The sequence below is a fragment of the Felis catus genome, chromosome A3 (genome assembly GCF_018350175.1).
Source record: "Felis catus isolate Fca126 chromosome A3, F.catus_Fca126_mat1.0, whole genome shotgun sequence".
In the NCBI taxonomy this organism is placed as follows: Eukaryota; Metazoa; Chordata; class Mammalia; order Carnivora; family Felidae; genus Felis; species Felis catus.
In genome coordinates this window covers 25804832-25821931 of record NC_058370.1, presented here as the reverse complement: position 1 = coordinate 25821931, position 17100 = coordinate 25804832, and the positions used below count along the sequence as shown (strand labels likewise).

The 17100-nt window shown below is 49.2% G+C and overlaps 1 protein-coding gene across 1 annotated transcript; it reads left to right on the top strand.

Annotated features, from left to right (window-relative positions):
- Positions 1-1278: 1278 nt before the first annotated feature.
- Positions 1279-10570, top strand: BPIFA2 (BPI fold containing family A member 2). The gene is made up of 8 exons (XM_023251328.2): positions 1279-1435; positions 3114-3258; positions 3920-4027; positions 5195-5347; positions 7692-7773; positions 8850-8913; positions 9746-9826; positions 10381-10570. The coding sequence occupies exons 1-7, from the start codon at positions 1279-1281 to the stop codon at positions 9784-9786; spliced, it is 750 nt and encodes a 249-aa protein (XP_023107096.1). The 3' UTR covers positions 9787-9826; positions 10381-10570.
- Positions 10571-17100: the final 6530 nt, after the last annotated feature.

Here is a 17100-nt window from a genome sequence, read left to right as displayed (position 1 = left end):
TATGGAGGTAATGTGGGGCAAGTTTTGTTCACTCCCAGGAGGAGCTCCCGACCAGCTAGATGAAACAGGCTGTGGGGGATAGGAAGCTCTCCGTCAGCACAAACATCGCACTGAGGCTGGCTCCACCACGCGAGATTTTGTGAAGAGCATTCAGACACCAGAGGAGGGTTGGGTAGAATGACCTCCCTGGTCGCTGACCCTGACTCTCTGTGAGCCATAATTCTAGCCCTACCTCTGGACCTGTCTTGCTGGGTGACCTCAAATTGGTTACTTCCCCTCTCCGTGCCTCAGTTCCCAAGTGAGGACAGAATTAGCTGGATGATCACTCTTGGTCCTCCCACCAGAACATTCTCCTCTTCATCCATTCTCAGTCTTTACCCCAACCCCCACTCACAATGGCCACTGTCTTGGCAGCTGGATGCTCCATGAGAACCTGGTCTTAGTCTTGGCAGAAAGTCCTCTGCGTGTCCATCCATTTCAGTTCAAGCATCCTGGGTGACCTTTGGGCTGGAAATCTCTCTGCTCATCCTGGACAGGGGTTATTTTCTTTGGAATCGCTCTGGATGGCCCCGGAACCAGGGCTTGCTTCTGTGCACAGCCTCCCATCCTGTCACCACCACATAAAGGCCACCAGCCCCTAGCAGATCCCAGGAGACTGTGCAGAGGAGCAAGGATTTGCGGACATCCTCCTCCAAACCTGTGAGTGGTAGGCTTTCCCCCTGATGGCACCCCTGGTGGCGATCTTCAGAATGTTTGGGGGGCAAGAGACAGAAGGATGGGGCCACTTGGATTAGCTAATATTTTGAGTGTAGCATTATTATTGACATCCAGAACTCTGATCAGAGGATGAAGACAGCAAGATGGTGTGTGTGGGGGGGTGCCCCCTAACCTTGACTCTGGGAAGGGGCCAGAGTGGGCTTCACAGAGGGCGTGATGTCTTACTGAAGCTGGAGAGTCAGTAGGAAGTAACTTAGGTAAAATTGCAAAGACAAGGAGGCAGAGGCGCTAGCATGTGCAAAGGACCTTTGTGTAAAGAGCACAGACTTGGAACTAAGTGTGACTTGCCAAATTCCAGCTCCTCCACTCACTGGCTATGTGTTTCTGGGCAAGTTGCTCTAGCTTTCTGATCTGGGTTGCCCATCTGTAAAACGGCAGATGACCACATCTACCTTAAAGGAATGTTAAGTGTAAGAGTAACAGGTGCTTATCAAAGATGATCCTTTTCTCTCTGGGTAATTCTCACTCTTGTTCCTCCTGGTGTCAAAGTGTTAAGACAAGATGCTTCAGCTTTGGAAACTTGTTCTCTTGTGCGGCCTGCTCACTGGGACCTCGGCATCTCTTCTTGGAGACCTTAGCAACGACCTGAATAATGTTGTGGACAAGCTGAAACCTGCTGTTGAAAAAGGACTTGAGACCATTGACAATACAGTTGAATGTGAGTTATCAAGATGATTGGCCTAAATTCTATGCCCGCATTACCAGAGGCTGCCACCAGGGGATGCTCTTTATGAGTGGTTTGCTGAGAAAGGTGGCTATTCAGTTCTAGTTCATTCACTTATTTTTCTAGGAATAAGCAATGCTCAAATGAATATCCCTTTACATACTACATCGTGGCAAACTTTTCCTAATATACACGTAGGATAAATTCCTAAAAGTGAGATTTCAAAAGTTCAAAAGTTATGCATATTTTAAATTACAGTAGTTGTTGACAAATAATCCCTTACATTAACATTCTCTCCGTTAGTCTTGGGAGAGCACCTTCCCCTCCCCACCCTTGACAGCACTAGTATGGGCAACTTAAGTGTTTTGCTAATCTCATAGACAAAAGATTATAACTCATTTCACTTTGTATTTCTCCAATTATGAAAGAATCCACTCATTTTTTCCATATTTTATTAGCTGTTTACATATTTTAGCACATTTTGTTCATATTCATAGCCTATTCTTCTGCTACGTTGTTCAATGTTCTTATTAATTTGTATTAGTTCATTGGAAATTAGCCATACTTAAGCCCTAAGCCTAGGTAGCTTTTTTTTTTTAAGTTTATTTATTTATTTTGAGAGGGAGAGCACACACACACACACGCGCGCACACACACACACACACACACACACACACACACGTTTGAGTGGGGAGGGGGAAAGGGGCAGAGAGAGAGGAGGGAGAGAATCCCAAACAGGCTCCGGGCTAACAGCAATGCTAACAGCTCCAAAATGGAGCTTGATCCCACAAACTGCAAGATCATGACTCGAGACAAAACCAAGAGTCAGATGCCTAACCAACTGAGCCACCCAGGCACCCCTAAGCCTAGGTAGCTTTAAAGCTACCTAGCTTTATATTTATTTAATTTTGTCTCCTTTTTTAATTCTGATTTCTTTTTGTTGTTGTTTTGTAAATGTTTGTCTATTTACTTTCAGAGACAGAGGGAGAGTGGGAGCCGGGGAGGGGCAGAGAGAGAGGGAGAGAGAGAGAGAATCCCAAGCAGGCTCTGTGCAGATCCCAACTTGGGGCTCGATCTCACAAATTGTGAGATCATGCTCTGAGCCGAAAACAAGAGATGGACCCTTAACCAACTGAGGCACGCAGGCACCCCTTTACGAATGCCTCTAAATGCCTGCTGCCAAGCTCTCATCCTCGAACTCCCATTTGCCACTTTTATGAGTTGGAGCCATACTTTTCCCTTGATTCTGGATTTTCCATTTCTTAGTTTATTCTCTTCATTTTGTTTGACCCAGTTTCTGAAACTTGTGTGAACATCTCATTCAGAGCAATAGACCACCCCCCCCACCTCAACTAGAAGCTGGTGTACAGTCGATATCAATTGCCTCGTTCGTTGATCGATTGCTCTGGGTACGAATGATGAGTATGTATTAGTACGAAGGCAGCACGGAAGGAAAAAAGGCTCCCCAGCCACACGACTTTAGGCACATTTCTTAACCTTTCGGTCCTTTATTTCCTCATCTGAAAATGCAGATAATAACAATATCTACCTCATTTGGGCTGTTAGGAAGAGTAAATAAAATAACATAGGCAAATGGTCTTACCTAGCGCCTCGTACATGGTCACTGCTCCATAAATGGCACACAACTCTCAATGGCAATTGTTTTTGTCAGCTATCCTTCAGAAACTGAAGGCTGACGTGGCGGTGCTTCAGGATTCCAAGGTTTGGCAGCTGGCCAAGCAGAAGCTGCAGGAAGCTGAGAAGTTGGTGAACGATGCTCTTTCGAAGGTCCTCTCACTTAAGAACGGGACTTTGAGGTGAGTTGATGCTTCAAGGTGGAGAGCTTTGCTTCAGGAAAAGGGTACACACATCTTTGGTGAGGTGAGTTTAAGATCAAAGACAGAAGGGTGGATAAACCTTGCTCCTCCTCATAGAGCTGAGGCCGTCTGAGGCCAGGTTCATCAGGGCTTGGGCAAATTAGAAGCAGGGCCGGGGGCCAGTCCGAGCAGCTCATGGGTTTGGGCTTCCACATTCTGTAATTTCGGGATCCCGGTGAAGGTCCCTTTAATCCTCACCCCCACCTGCTTGCGGGTGCCTGAAGTCCCTCTTCCAAGGAATAAGACCTTTCTTCTCCAAATATAGCTGAGGGTAAAAGTCTGGATTCCCTCAGGAGAGAGAAAACTGGAATTCATACCACATAGCTGGCTCCACACATAGAGTTTTGGAGTCAGACGGTTCTGGGTTCAAGTTCTGATGCTGACACTTATTGCTCCCCAGAATCTGTGGGGGAAATGACATCCATCTGAGTGCCCGTTTTTGCTACGCCCCAACATGGAGAGGATCAATCTTCCGAACAGGGCGACCGTGAAGGCCAAAGAAGGCAGGGGTGGTGAGGCCCAAATGCTCAGCGTGATGCTGGCATCAGGGAAGCATGGCTGTCACGAGGAATAACAAAGGCAAACCGTGGTTTTTGCACAGCTTGAACATCCTTAACTCCCGCATCCTGAATATCAGAATTGAACTGACTCCTGATGGCGAAGGCATTAACATAAGGGTCCCCGTCACCGCTAATGTCACCCTGGCTCTGTGAGTATGCATTCGAATCTGGGATTGGGGAGTGGCCGTGCAGCATGGCCAGGGGATTCCCAAATTGGAACCAGGCACTTTTCCATGCTGCTATGTGGCCTTGGGCCTCAGTCTCCCAATCTGTAAATGAGGGGGCCTTTCCAGCTCTAAGATCTGAGCCCTTAAAATGTTCTGATGAACTTTGGCCATCACCAAGTCTCTTTTAAAAGAACCTTCCAGGGGCGCCTGGGTGGCTCAGTCGGTTAAGCGTCCGACTTCAGCTCAGGTCACGATCTCGCGGTCCGTGAGTTCAAGCCCCGCGTTGGGCTCTGGGCTGATGGCTCAGAGCCTGGAGCCTGTTTCCGATTCTGTGTCTCCCTCTCTCTCTGCCCCTCCCCCGTTCATGCTCTGTCTCTCTCTGTCCCAAAAATAAATAAACGTTAAAAAAAATTTTTTTAAAAAGAACCTTCCATTAAATATTTCTGAAATCGTAACATTTGTACGATTGTAAAATTTGTAACTTTTACAATCTAATTGTAAAATTTGAAAAATTGAGAAAACATGAGCATTCACAACTCTTTGGCAAAATTTCCTCCAGCATTATCTGCTCTCTTGAGACTCTCTTTGAATGGCAAGGACCACTGTGCCTAATGCATATAGTATTGTACAGTATATAATGAAGGGCGTATGTGACAAATACAATTTTAAAGTATATTAATGACTTTAAGAAAGATAGATAGGAGAATGAGCATGTGTGGAAGCAGATAAATGGAGGACACGGGGGCTCCATCATTCATTGGCAATGAGATCTTGGGATGGTTGCTTAGCCTGTCCGTACCAGTATTTCCCCATTTTGAAAATAGAGATAATAGTGCTTTTCCCTCATGGTGTTTGTGTGATGACATGGATTAATCCAGGCATTTTAGAAATGCCTGGCATATAATTTGCCCTCGATAACTGTTAACTATTGTTATTATTTTAATTTACAGTGGTGCTATATAAAAATGTCATATGAGCCATATCCATGTGGCCAGGCAAAGACGCCCCTAACATAAATATGTCAGTCTCATAAGGAATATAGATGACACTGACATCAGCCATAGACATCCTGGGTAGTGCGTACCCACAGTGGAGGAAGCTTAGCAGGCCTTCTCGACTTGCATTCACTGGGAATCTTATTTCCTACAGGCCTCTCATTGGCAAGAAGGTCAACCTGAAGGTTTCTTTGGACCTCCTGACTAGCCTCAGACTTGAAACCGATGCCCAGACTGGCATCCCCAAAGTGGTCGTGGGAGAATGCCTCAGTGACTCAGACAGCATCTCCATCACCTTGCTGGACGGGTAAGGCCCTTGTTCCACCTCAGCAGAGCTGGGCTCTCGGGGGAGTTGAGGACCCCTAATCTCAGCCCTATTCCTATACCCACGAGGCAGCACCATGTGGCGAAAAGGAGTTTCGCTCTGGAGTCAGACAGACCTTGGCTCTGCTACCAGCTTGTAACATTGTGACCAACTTAGCCCCTCCGAGCCTCAGTTTTCCCTTCAGTGAAGGTAATAATAATGCCTGCTCCTCAGTTGCTGAGCCGACCAGATGGAAAGACACAAGTGTTTGGCACCCAGCCTGGCACACACTAAGCTCTCAGGGATCATAATACCCATGCGGACTCTGTCTCCTTGTTCTCTCCGTTACCGAGACCAGAGTGTTGACCTCTGAGCACGAATCTGTTCGTTCCACCTTACGGTGCTGCCAGGATTCTGCTTCCTGCTTTTTGAAGCTCTGTTGTTTTGTGCATGTGCACATTTAGGATTGTTACTTTTTCTTGAAAAATGGACCCCTCTATCATTATGTTATATGCCGTAATAACAACAACAACAAACTGTATTCACCTTCTTGCCTCCATGTGGGGGTGGGGGGAGAAGAGAAGTCAGTGCTTACCATGGGCTCTAATTTCCGATTGCCCCCAGAGAGGCCTCCACCCACTGGAAAATTCCCAAAATGAGATCTTGAAAACTCAATCCTCTCCATTAAAATCATCGATCCCTGTTAATCCACAAAACCTATGCCTTAAACTGTGCTTGAAAGGGCACGTTTGGCGGGGAAAGAGGATTGGGAGAGGAAGGGTGACCCTGGAGGTGGCTCATGGAGGAGGAAAGGCTGGAAGCTGAGGGCTGGGGCAGGCTGGCTTTGGGAGGAAACAAGGCTGGCTTCTCAGCTCTCAGCCGTGAGGGCTATGAGCAGAGGTTACTCTACCATACCCCTCTCGAGGGATATGACCGCAGGTTGCCTGAAGTTCCCTCCCCCCGCCCAAACCAAAGAAAGGCTCTCCTGCCTGATGTTATTTGGGAAGGCTGGGGTACAAAGTGACAGACCTGAGCCCTGCTGGATACGGCCTTGTCTGCAGGTCCCAGGGAATTCATCCTGTCACTCTGGGTCTCAGTGTCCACATCTGTGAAATGGCATTCCTCTCTACTGTCCCCAGCCTGCTTACCCCAAGTGCTCCCCACAGCTGTCTGGGCTCAGTATGAGCTGGCCCCACCCTCAGATCACTGTGCTCTTGCCATCACTCACTGTGTTCCAGGCACCCTGGCCCTTACTCTGGGCTCAGAGAACCTCTCTCCCACCTCTAGACCTGTCCTTGTTCCGGCCTCCTAGAACACCTTGCCCCTCCACCTCCATGTTCTTCTTAACCTTCAGGTTCTAGCAATGCTTCCTCCTGGGGCGCCTGGGTGGCTTAGTTGGTTAAGTGTCTGACTCTTGATTTCAGCTCAGGTCATGATCTCATGGTTTGTGAGTTCAAGCCCCACATCGAGCTCTGTGCTGACAGTGCCGAGCCTGCTTGGGATTCTCTCTCTCCCTCTCTCTTTGCCCCTCCCCTGCTTGCACACATGCTCTTGCTCTCTATCTCTCAAAATAAATAAACTTAAAAAAAAGATTTTAAAAAGTTTCCTTCTATTCTCCTTCGAAATAGTCTACTCTAGCTCTTCAGAGTACTTGTCCCAAGTTGTCCTTATATATTTAATTCTATATTTACTTCATTGCTTCTTTTAGCCAAAAATGCTTGAACATCTGCTATGTCCCAGATAGGCTCTGAACTCTGGAGAATTTTTGATGACAACAGACAAGGACCCTGTTTTCCTGGAGTTTATTGTCCTGAGGGAAAGGCAGGCAGACAAGCTTCCAGTCCATCTGGAAAGAGCCCTCAAAGAAAATGTCAGATTATAATGTCAGACACATAGCGGTCTGATGCAAAGCACTCTCTTAGGCGAGCAGTCAGGGAAGGCTGCTCGGAGGAGGTGTCGGTCATGCTGAGAGCTGAAGGTGGGAAGGAGCCAGACTTAGCAAGACTTGTTTCACGCTTAGGTACCAGGAGGCATGGTGCTTGTGTTTTGCTCCTCCCCGTGGCCCCAGCCCAGCTTAGTGCCTGGCATGTAGGTGGTGATCTGTAAATATGTGTTGAATAAATGAATGAATGAAGTCTTAAGGTTGTGAGGAGACTCTCACAGGTTGAGGTGAGCCTCTGGTCAGACGTGGGGTGCCCCTGAACAGCACTCTGTGGTTAGAAAGGCATCACAGTGTCCCTGGGTCTATGTGACTTCAAGGTGCTACATCATCTCCCACCCTCCTCTCCGCTGCTATGTGGCAGTTCTCCCCACTTGCCTGGCTTTATCAGTTGCCTCTCTTTTCCAGCCACAGTGAACTGATCAACAAGGTCCTGAACTCCATGACCAGCATCCTGGAAAAGACTGTGTCCCACCTGATAGAGAAGGATGTGAGTCCTCCACTCCAGGGGCCCCAGAGACATGAGGGGGGCGGGCGGGGGAGAAGGGAGGCAGGTGTACCATTCACAGGCCTGATCGTATTCTCTGGCACCTTTTCTTCCAAGGTGCAAACTTCTCCTCGGGCTGTCAGCTGGAACCTGCACCCCTTTACTCAGCCTGGGGAGCAGGAGAGAGGAGCAGGGCCTGACAGTAGCTGAAATCATTGGGTCCCAAACTTGAGCCACTGGCCATATCTACCTGGCCTTTTTAGCTAATGTGTTCCTTTAAACAATGCAATTTTACTTAAACTTATTTAAATACATTTATCTTAAAACTATATCTCCACCATAATTAGAAATTAATATCACTTAGATAATTAATTAAAGCAATAAACACCAACCTGTAAAAATAGGTATTTTCATCATTTTCATACGTACACACATATGTACACACAAAGTTCCAGACATTCTGAATCAGTCATTCTGGAAGGGGGCTGGGAATCTGGGTTTGTGAAAGAAAACTCCTCCACGTGGCTCTGTGATTCACTGAACGGGAGCCTCACTACTCAAAATGTGGTCCTCTGACCAGCAGCACGGACCCTCACCAGGGAGCTTACTAGAAATGCAGGCTCTCAGCCCGCCCCCCTGCCCCACCACCACCCCAGACGTGCTGAGTCAGAATTTGCATTTTAGTGAGATCCTCAGGGGACTGTACACACAGAATGGTGAGAAACTCTGCTCTATGGTTCCCAGGGCCCCATCTGATTCCTTAAAATTCCAGGGTGCCAAGGTTCAAGGTTTCCAAGAGTGTAGGGTTCTAGGATTCTGAGTGTAGGAATCTAGGATTCTAGATTCTCAAGGTTCTAGGGTTCCAATGTTCTAAGGTTTTAGAATTCTAACATCCTATTGTTCTAAGTTTCTGTTGTTCTAGAATCCTAAGGGTCAAAGGTTCTGAGATACTCCTGGGCAGCTGGCAGTTTCTCCCCAGCTGATAATGATTTGTCCTCCTTCCTGTTCCTGGCCCTCCTCCCCCCCCCCCTGCTTCCCTTCTGCCCTGTTTCTCCGCCCGCACCCCTCTGGCCCCACAGGTGTGCCCATTGATCCACCTCTTGGTCTCCACCGTGGATGAACATATTTTACATGACATCATTGGTAAGTCACAGCCTGGGGACGGCGGCAGGGGGGGAGCTTTTCCCTCTGCAGCCTTCTAAGGTTAAGCACGAACCCTGCACCCACCCCACGGTAGGTCTGGCCAGGGGACCCTGGAGAAGCAGGAGGACCCAACGTCTGAGCAAGCTGGAGGAGTGTGGCTGGATGGAGTCTTTGCAGAACTGAGGGGGTTCTGTGGGCCTCTGAGAGCTCTCTATCATCCCTCTTTAAACCCACAGAACCTGCCTGTGAGATGTGAGAAAGAAGAGCAGCCATATCTGGGTTCAAATCCTGGCTCTCCTATTTAGCAGCTATGGGGCCTTGTTCAAGTGGGTCTGCCTCTCTGAGCCTGGGTTTCCTCCTGGGTGAACCAAGATTGTAAACACCGGAGGCTGATGAGTGGATTCAGAGGAAAAGCTGGCCTCTTTCCCTCCTTGTGAAAAGCCGTGGCTTCTCCTCCAGCCATGGGGGGTGGGGAGCGGCTTTCTTTGTTCTCTGGGTCTCCAGGCGTGGCTGGGGTTGCCGAGCAGTAGAAGTGGGTAGGTGAAGGTATCAGGGTCCTGGAGGTGGCCCTTCTATGGAAACAGCCACAGGTCAGTTCCTTGGGCGATCTCTCTACACTCTGCATACACCATCCCATTGGAGCCTCGCAACAACCCTGTGGGGTGGGTGCTGTCATTATACCCATTTTACAGATGAACAAACTGAGGCTCAGAGAAGTGAACTGACATGCCTGAGGTCCCATGGCTGTCAGACTGACCCGCTGGAGAGCAGCAGCCATTGGGGTCTGGTTTCTATTGGAGAATGAGGCCTGCTATTTATTTTGTCCCTTCAGATAAACTTCCAAAGGACAGCAAACCGCAAGCTGCTGCCTGAAGAGGGGCATGAGAAGGGTTGCTGTGATGCCCAACCAAAGGTAAGGGGTGGCTCTGTGCCCCATTCAGGGGAGGAGGCCCCTCCACAGGCACCTGTGGTGAAGCCAAAGCAAGGCTTGGCTTCTCTCTTTTTAGCAGCAGGCTGAGCCCTAATTTTGGTCATAGACTGAGCTGTGACCCTGGCCCCAGCCTGAACCCTGCCTGGTTACACTCTGCACCTTGAGCCTTATTCCGACACCCAGAATGAGCCTGGATCCTAGTCACAGACTGAGCCCTGACCTTGATCTCAGACTGATCCACGATCCTGGTCATATACCGAGCCCTGAACCCTGGCTCTAGTCTTGGCCTCTGATCAGTCTTTTCACATCTGCCATTGCTCCTAAGGTGAGGGGAGAGAAGGGTGAGGGGAGGAGGACAGGTCCGTGTCAGGTGCCAGAGACAAACCCCAAACCACAGGTGCCAGTCCCTTCTCCAAGACGTGAGACTCTGTAGGATATTGTGGAAAAGAGTTCGGGCAGCAGGGTCTGGTGGCTGACAGGGATCCACAACAACCCCACTGCGGTCAGTGCCCTAAGCCCTTGTGGTCTCATTCCAGCTCAGTTCCCAGTGGCTTGACTGTGCCCCACATAGCATCTCCATCTGGTAAGGTACAGCCACCATCCAACCAGAGTGACAGCCTAAGTTCAGCCGGAAGGAGCCCTAACAGATCCTTCTCCTCATGGTTGGGACAGCAGCCTCTGTGCTCACCGCCCTCCACCCCCTGCAATAAAAAAACAATTTCTGCACCCTCCTGTGTGGCTCCTTTTATTCCCTCCATTGGGATAGGGAGGGGGCAACTGGGGCGGTAGAGACCTGGGTGGGATCTGGAAGGGATATTTGGGACTATCCATCTTGTTTCACAAGGCACAGAGAGGGCAAGAGACTGACCCAGGGTCACACAGCCAGTCGGTGGCAGTGGCAGACCCCTTGATTCATCCATTCACACGTTCGGCAGGTATTTAGTGAGTCCCTACTGTGGACCAGGCAGGCAGTGGGAATGCGACAGTCACATTCTGGGTGACCCCACCTAGTGCTTTCGTCCCCTGCCCTCCAGGGACTCTGAGAGGCCTTGTGGAGGACCGGGGACATCTGATCCATGGGCTCAGGAGTACAGAGCAGAATGACGTAGGGTCAGGGGCCTAGGCCACATCCCAGCCTGCCCCTCCGTGCCCCCTGAAGGGCTGGAGCTGAGATCAATTCAAGCAACCCCTGAGAACACCCATGGTCCCCAGACTCCAGGGCTCATCTCCCCTCCAACTGCCAGCCTGAGAGCCTGTGCGCCCACCTGCCAGGCTGCACGGAGGCCCAGCCAGCCTGGTGAAGCCAAGGGTCCCTTGGAGACCAGCTGCTGTCTCCAGCCGAGGTCGCTTCTTCCACACTCCAGAGCTCAGCTCACCCCACCCAGGCTGTGCCAGGCCATAGTTGAGTCAGCATCTGCTTATGTTACCACCACTGCCATCCTGGGGAGCTGCCTTTGCTGGCCACATGTGACCTCACCAATTCTTAACAACAGCCAGGAAACACTGTTCTTGTCCCCATTTGACACATGAGGAAACTAAGGCTCACAGAGGGAAAGTGACTCATCAAGGTCACACAGTAAGCAAGTGGCAAATCTGGATTTGAACACACAACTATGAGAGTCTTTGCTCAGAGAAGTGACATCCCATCGCCCAGGCATTTTGGCTGCCTCCTCGGCCCCCAGCAGGCACTGCTTTCTTCTGCCCCGGACACATGAGAGCCTCTCGAGGTTGCTCTTCCTCCCTACATGCAGGCCTCAGTTTCCCCTTTGCCCTGCAGGGAGGAGGATGCCACCCCATCCAAAAGGGACTGCCTCATGGGGTCCAGTCACCTCAAGGGACTCTTGAGTCCCTGGAGTGGCCTGGAGGGGCCTCAGACCAGCTCTCCTGAGTGATCCTGTGAGGACCTCAGTTCAGATGTGCCAAGGGGCCACTGGGCACAGGGCGAGGGCCAGGGAGTTAGGCACATCTGAGCTCAAGATGGCCCCTGCCACTTTCTAGGTCTGAAATCTTGGGTAATTTACTTAGCCTCTCAGAATCTGGAGTTTCTCCCCTGTAGGGAATTAACAGTAAAACCTTGGTCACTAGGCTGTTGTGAGGATGGGAAGTGTTTAACTAGGGCCTGATAGCTATTGCGTCCCCTCTACACACTGAAATTGCTATCACAACCACCCTAGTGTTTGTTGATTGACTGCTAACAGCCCTGATGTGGTAGAGAAAACCACGGTCCTGGGAGATCTTGGGTTTTCACCCCGTCTTTATCACAACACTGCCAATGGTCTCCCAGTGGTCATTCTCTCCCCTCCCCAGATTTTAACTGGGCACATCGTCCCCAGCCAGAGACTACATTTCCCAGCCTCCCTTGCAGTAGCCATGCGATTAAAGTCTGACTAATGGCATATCAGCAGAAATGATGTGTTTGAAAGGCAGGAGTTCCTGGCTGGCTGGCTCAGTGTGTGGAGCATGTGACTCATGATCTTGGGTTGTGAGTTCAAGTCCCACATTGGGAACTGAGCTTTAAAAAAAAAAAAAGAGGGGGGGGGTCCCTCTACTTTCTTCCTTCTATCAAGTTAGAAATGGGAATGAGCAGAACTTCCTGAGACCTAGAGGTAGAAGCTGTGTACTGAGCCAGCAGAGCTGCTCCTAAAGCCCCTGACCACCCACCTCTGGGCTCCATGGCAGTAAAAGAATGAGCTAGCGTATTTAAACCAGTGTGTTTTGGGGTCTCCTTGTCAAGGCTACTTTGTCTCTATTCCACCTGCCTCCTTCTGCCAATAACGTGCTGTGTGACATTAGCCTGCTAACTTCTCTCTGAGCCCTGTTTTCTTATTTGCACAGAGATCCCTAAAGGCCCTTCCTGTTCCAACAGGACAAAAGTTAGTGCTCCCTCCAGACTTGAATGGGAAGAGAATAAACATTTATTGAGTCCCTACCACATGCCAGGCACTGTATTAGACTGGTGATTCTTTGCCCCCCAGGGGCATTGGCAATGTCTGGAGACATTTTAATTGTCACAGATTGTTGCAGATGCTACTGGCATGTCATGAGTAGAGGCCGGGGATTGTCACTTAGCATTCTACAATACACAGGACAGCCTCTCACAAAAAAGAATCATCCAGGCCAAAATGTCAATAGTGTTGAGAATTCTTGTATTAAACCTTTATGCACATTATCTCATTGAATTCCGTTTTTTTCTGAGGGATGCAGTGAATGGGTCTTGGGGGAAGATGTGGCAACTAAGTAAGGCTCAGAGAGGTGAAGTGACTTGCCCAAGGCCACACAGCTGGCCAGGGGCAAAGCTGGATTTAATCCAAAGTCACCCTCCTCCAGAGCCGGTGCTTCCCTTCTGGCGGGGAAGAAGGATGAGTTTTCCTTTCTCGCTGTTTTGTGACAACCCCTCCTCCCACAAAAAATACACAAAGGAGGTCTCAAAATTTAGGGCTTCTTTGGGCAGTAACCAACTGGAGTCATTGCCAAGCCTTTGTCCATGCTGTTATGTCTACTGGGGACACCATTCCTCCTCCCTCCCCAGCTGGCTAAATCCTGCTCAGCCTTAAAACTTTGCTCAGGGGCACCTGGGTGGCTCAGTCGTTTAAGTGTCTGACTTTGGCTCAGGTCATGATCTCGCGGTTTGTGAGTTCGAGCTCCGCGTCGGGCTCTGTGCTGACAGCTCGGAGCCTGGAGCCTGCTTCAGATTCTGTCTCCCTCTCTCTCTCTCTCTCTCTCTCTCTCTCTCTCTGCCTCTCGCCTGCTCACACTCTGTCTCTCTCTCTCTCTCTCTCTCTCTCTCTCTCTCTCTCTCTCTGCCCCTTGCTCATTTGTGCCCTCTCTCTCCCTCAAAAAAATGAAAGGAAACAAAAATGTTGGGCGCCTGGGTGGCTCAGTCAGTTAAGCAGCCGACTTTGGCTCAGGTCATGATTTCATGATTCATGAGTTTGAGTCCCACATGGGGCTTTCTGCTGTCAGCCTCAAACCCACTTTGGATCCTCTGTCTTCTCTCTTTGCCCCTCCCCTGCTCCCCCTCCCACTCTCTCTCTCTCAAAAATAAATAAACATTAAAAAAAGGAAGAAAGAGTGTCAACTCTGGTTAGTATGGCTTTTCCCTTCTTTTTTTTCTTAATATTTATTTTTGAGAGAGGAGGAGGGGCAAAGAGAGGGGAACAAAAGATCTGAAGCAGGCTCCACCCGATGGGGGCCGCCAACCAGCGAGCCTCGAGATCATGACCTGAGCTGAAGTCGGATGCTTAACCCACTGAGCCGCCAGGCGCCCCGGTTTTCACCTTTCCTATTCATCAATGCCCCCATGAGCCCGTGAGCTCCTTGAGGGCAGGTACCTCGCTCCTCTCAACAGCCCCAGCGTCCAGAAAAGGACCAGATACAGTACAAGCACTAACAAATGTTGAATGAGTGAATGAATGAATGAATGAATGAATGAATGAATGAATCTCTTCTGTCTGTATACAATCAGACACCATCTCCAGGACACCTGAGTGGGTAGGTGCACAGGAAATTTCTAGCAAGCCAGAACTGGGGGTATAGGAGACTTGTCATCATTTTCTGTCAATCAGGGCCAGATACCTGGGACTTGAGGACATAAGTGATGGACTAGGACCAAATGCGGGGCTCCTAGGTAATTGAAACCAGAACATGGGGTGGGTGGGGCCAAGGCCACTCGGCCCCACCGGTGACTAACGTGGGCAATGGAGGTGAAAGGAAAGAGGGTGCAGAAGTGACAAGGGCTCTGTTGTGAGCCTGGCACCCCTGCTACCAGCTCTGGCTCAGACCTCAAAGAGGGGTGAGGGCTTCCTGGAGACGGTGACACCTCATGAAGGAGGCTTTGGGGACAAAGAGGCCATACAGAGGAGGAGAGGGAAGAACTGGCCTGAGGGAATATATGGGAAGAAAGAAGGCAAGACCTGACTGGACCCCGAATCAGCCAGAAAACAGAGAGCAAAACTGTCGCGCAGGCTCTTTTAAAGGTTTAATTCAGTTAAATAAATGCTGGATCTTTCCAATGTTTGCACCATCCCTTCAGGATAACATCTTAGGATCAAAATTATTTACTTTATGCCTTGGAACATTTTAGGATGCCAGGAACACATCATAGAACTTACCAACCCGGATCTTTCTATTTACGCTAGGATGAGGGAGTATATATATTTCACCGTATATTTGCCAGCAGATAGACACTTTTATTTTAAATATTTGTTCTTTGAATGGGAGTGGAATAAACTTCATCGCCCTGGAAGAGCTGAAGGTCCCAAGTTAGGAGAGTCAGTTATTCCATCAACTCAACAGACTATTTTCTCAACTTTTTTTTTTTTTAATTTGGGGAAATACTGTGTTTTACAGCTGAATGAAAATACAGCTCTGAGAACTGTGCTGAGCTGGTGTCACAATGATGCAAGAAACTGGGACTGGGTGGGGGAACTGAACGGGGATGCTGAAATTTGACAAATTTCATTTGTTGGGGTGACTCACTTCTGTGTTAATGTTTGTTCAAGAAATAACATGGATTTCCCAAAAGGAAGAGGGTTGTTGAGCACCTAGCTAAGCCAGGCTCTGTGCCTGGTGACAGAAACAGGACCCCCCTGCCCCTGAGTGCAGCAGCCTTGAGGGGATCCTGCAAAGCTCCAAGTCCACGGCAGGGGCTGGGAGTGAAGAGGGCAGGACTCAGGCTCATAGCCCCCCTGGGAGGTGGGGGTGAGAGAAAGACTCGGAGGAGGGGCTTCTGGCCCAGCCTGGGGCTGAGGGGCATCGCATTTTAACAAAATGACATATTTTATGAAAAATAACCCCATGTTCCAGAAAACATCAAAAGTGAGAGGAGTGGCTCTGTTTTACTTTCTTTCTTTCTTTCTTTTTTTTTTTAATCTCGCGGGGCGCCTGGGTGACTAATCAGTTAAGCATTCAACTCTTGATTTTGGCTCAGGTCATGACCTCACCGTTCAGGAGTTCAAGCCCTGCATGGGGCTCTGTGCTGACAGCATGGAGCCTGCTTGGGATTCTCTTTTTCTCTCTCTGCCCCTCCCCTCTCTCAGTCTCCTCTCTCTCTCTCTCTGTCTCTCTCTCTCTCACACACACATAAATAAATAAATAAATAAATAAATAAATAAATAAATAAACATTTTTTTAAAATCTCCATAACGACTGGTTTAACAGAAGACAGCTGGATCCTCGCATCTGCTCTGTCTCCAGTCAGTTCCAATATCACATGTCATGGAGTTCTCAGAAAAATCTGCTCTACACTTGTAAGGTAAATGAGAGAGAAGAGGCAAATAATGTCTTCATATTAATTCAAAATTTTTTTGGACCTCGCAGACCTCCTGGAAGTTTGTTGGGGGCCCCCAGACTACACTTTGAGAACCACTGGGCTAGTTACTAGGAAGCCATGGAAAGTTTCCAGACAGCAGAGAGACAATCTCAGCAATCAGTTTCAGGAAGGTTCCTCTAACAGGTTGATATGTTGGGTGGGTTGAAAGGAGGCAAAGGCCATGGCTGGTCCAGGTCCCACCCAGGGCAGGAGCTGTTGGGGTGGAGAGCTGGGCTGTGGACAGAGAGAGAGGGTGGCTTCCAGGGAGGAGGTGCCCATGAGAGAGGTACAGCTAGGGAAGTCCATCCTGCAACTTAATCATGCTAAGCCTTTGCTATCCTGGGCCCCCCAGAATAGGCTCTGGGGCCAGAGCTGATGGCTCAGGAGCCTACATCCCACCGTCCTCAGCTTAGGAAGGAGAGAGTGTTGCAGGAAGGCACTAGACCTCACCTTTGGTTCTAATTCTCTTTATCTCATATCCAAGGTCAGTAGGCAAAGTCACATTTGTCCCTGTTGTCCTGCAAGCACTTGCTCATCCAACGACCCTCTGCCTACAGACACAACTGCTAACTGGAGCAGCTGTACTGACAATGGTATCCATGGACCTACATTTCACAACCTTGATCGAAGCTTCCAGAGTGTCTCACCACACCATGCCACAGTCACACCCCTTGGTATTTACCCAAAGGAATTGAAAAGATGTGTCCACACAAAAACCTGCACTTGGAGAATTTAGCAGATTTATTCATAACTGCCCCAGCTTGGAGGAACCAAGATGCCCTTCAACAGGTGAATGGATAAATAGACTGTGGCACATCCAGACAGTAGAATATGATGCAGCACTAAAAATAAATGAGCTATGGGGTTCCTGGTGGCTCAGTCACTTGAGCACCCAACTCTTGGTTTCTGCTCAGGTCATGATCTCGTGGTTTCTGAGATCAAGCCC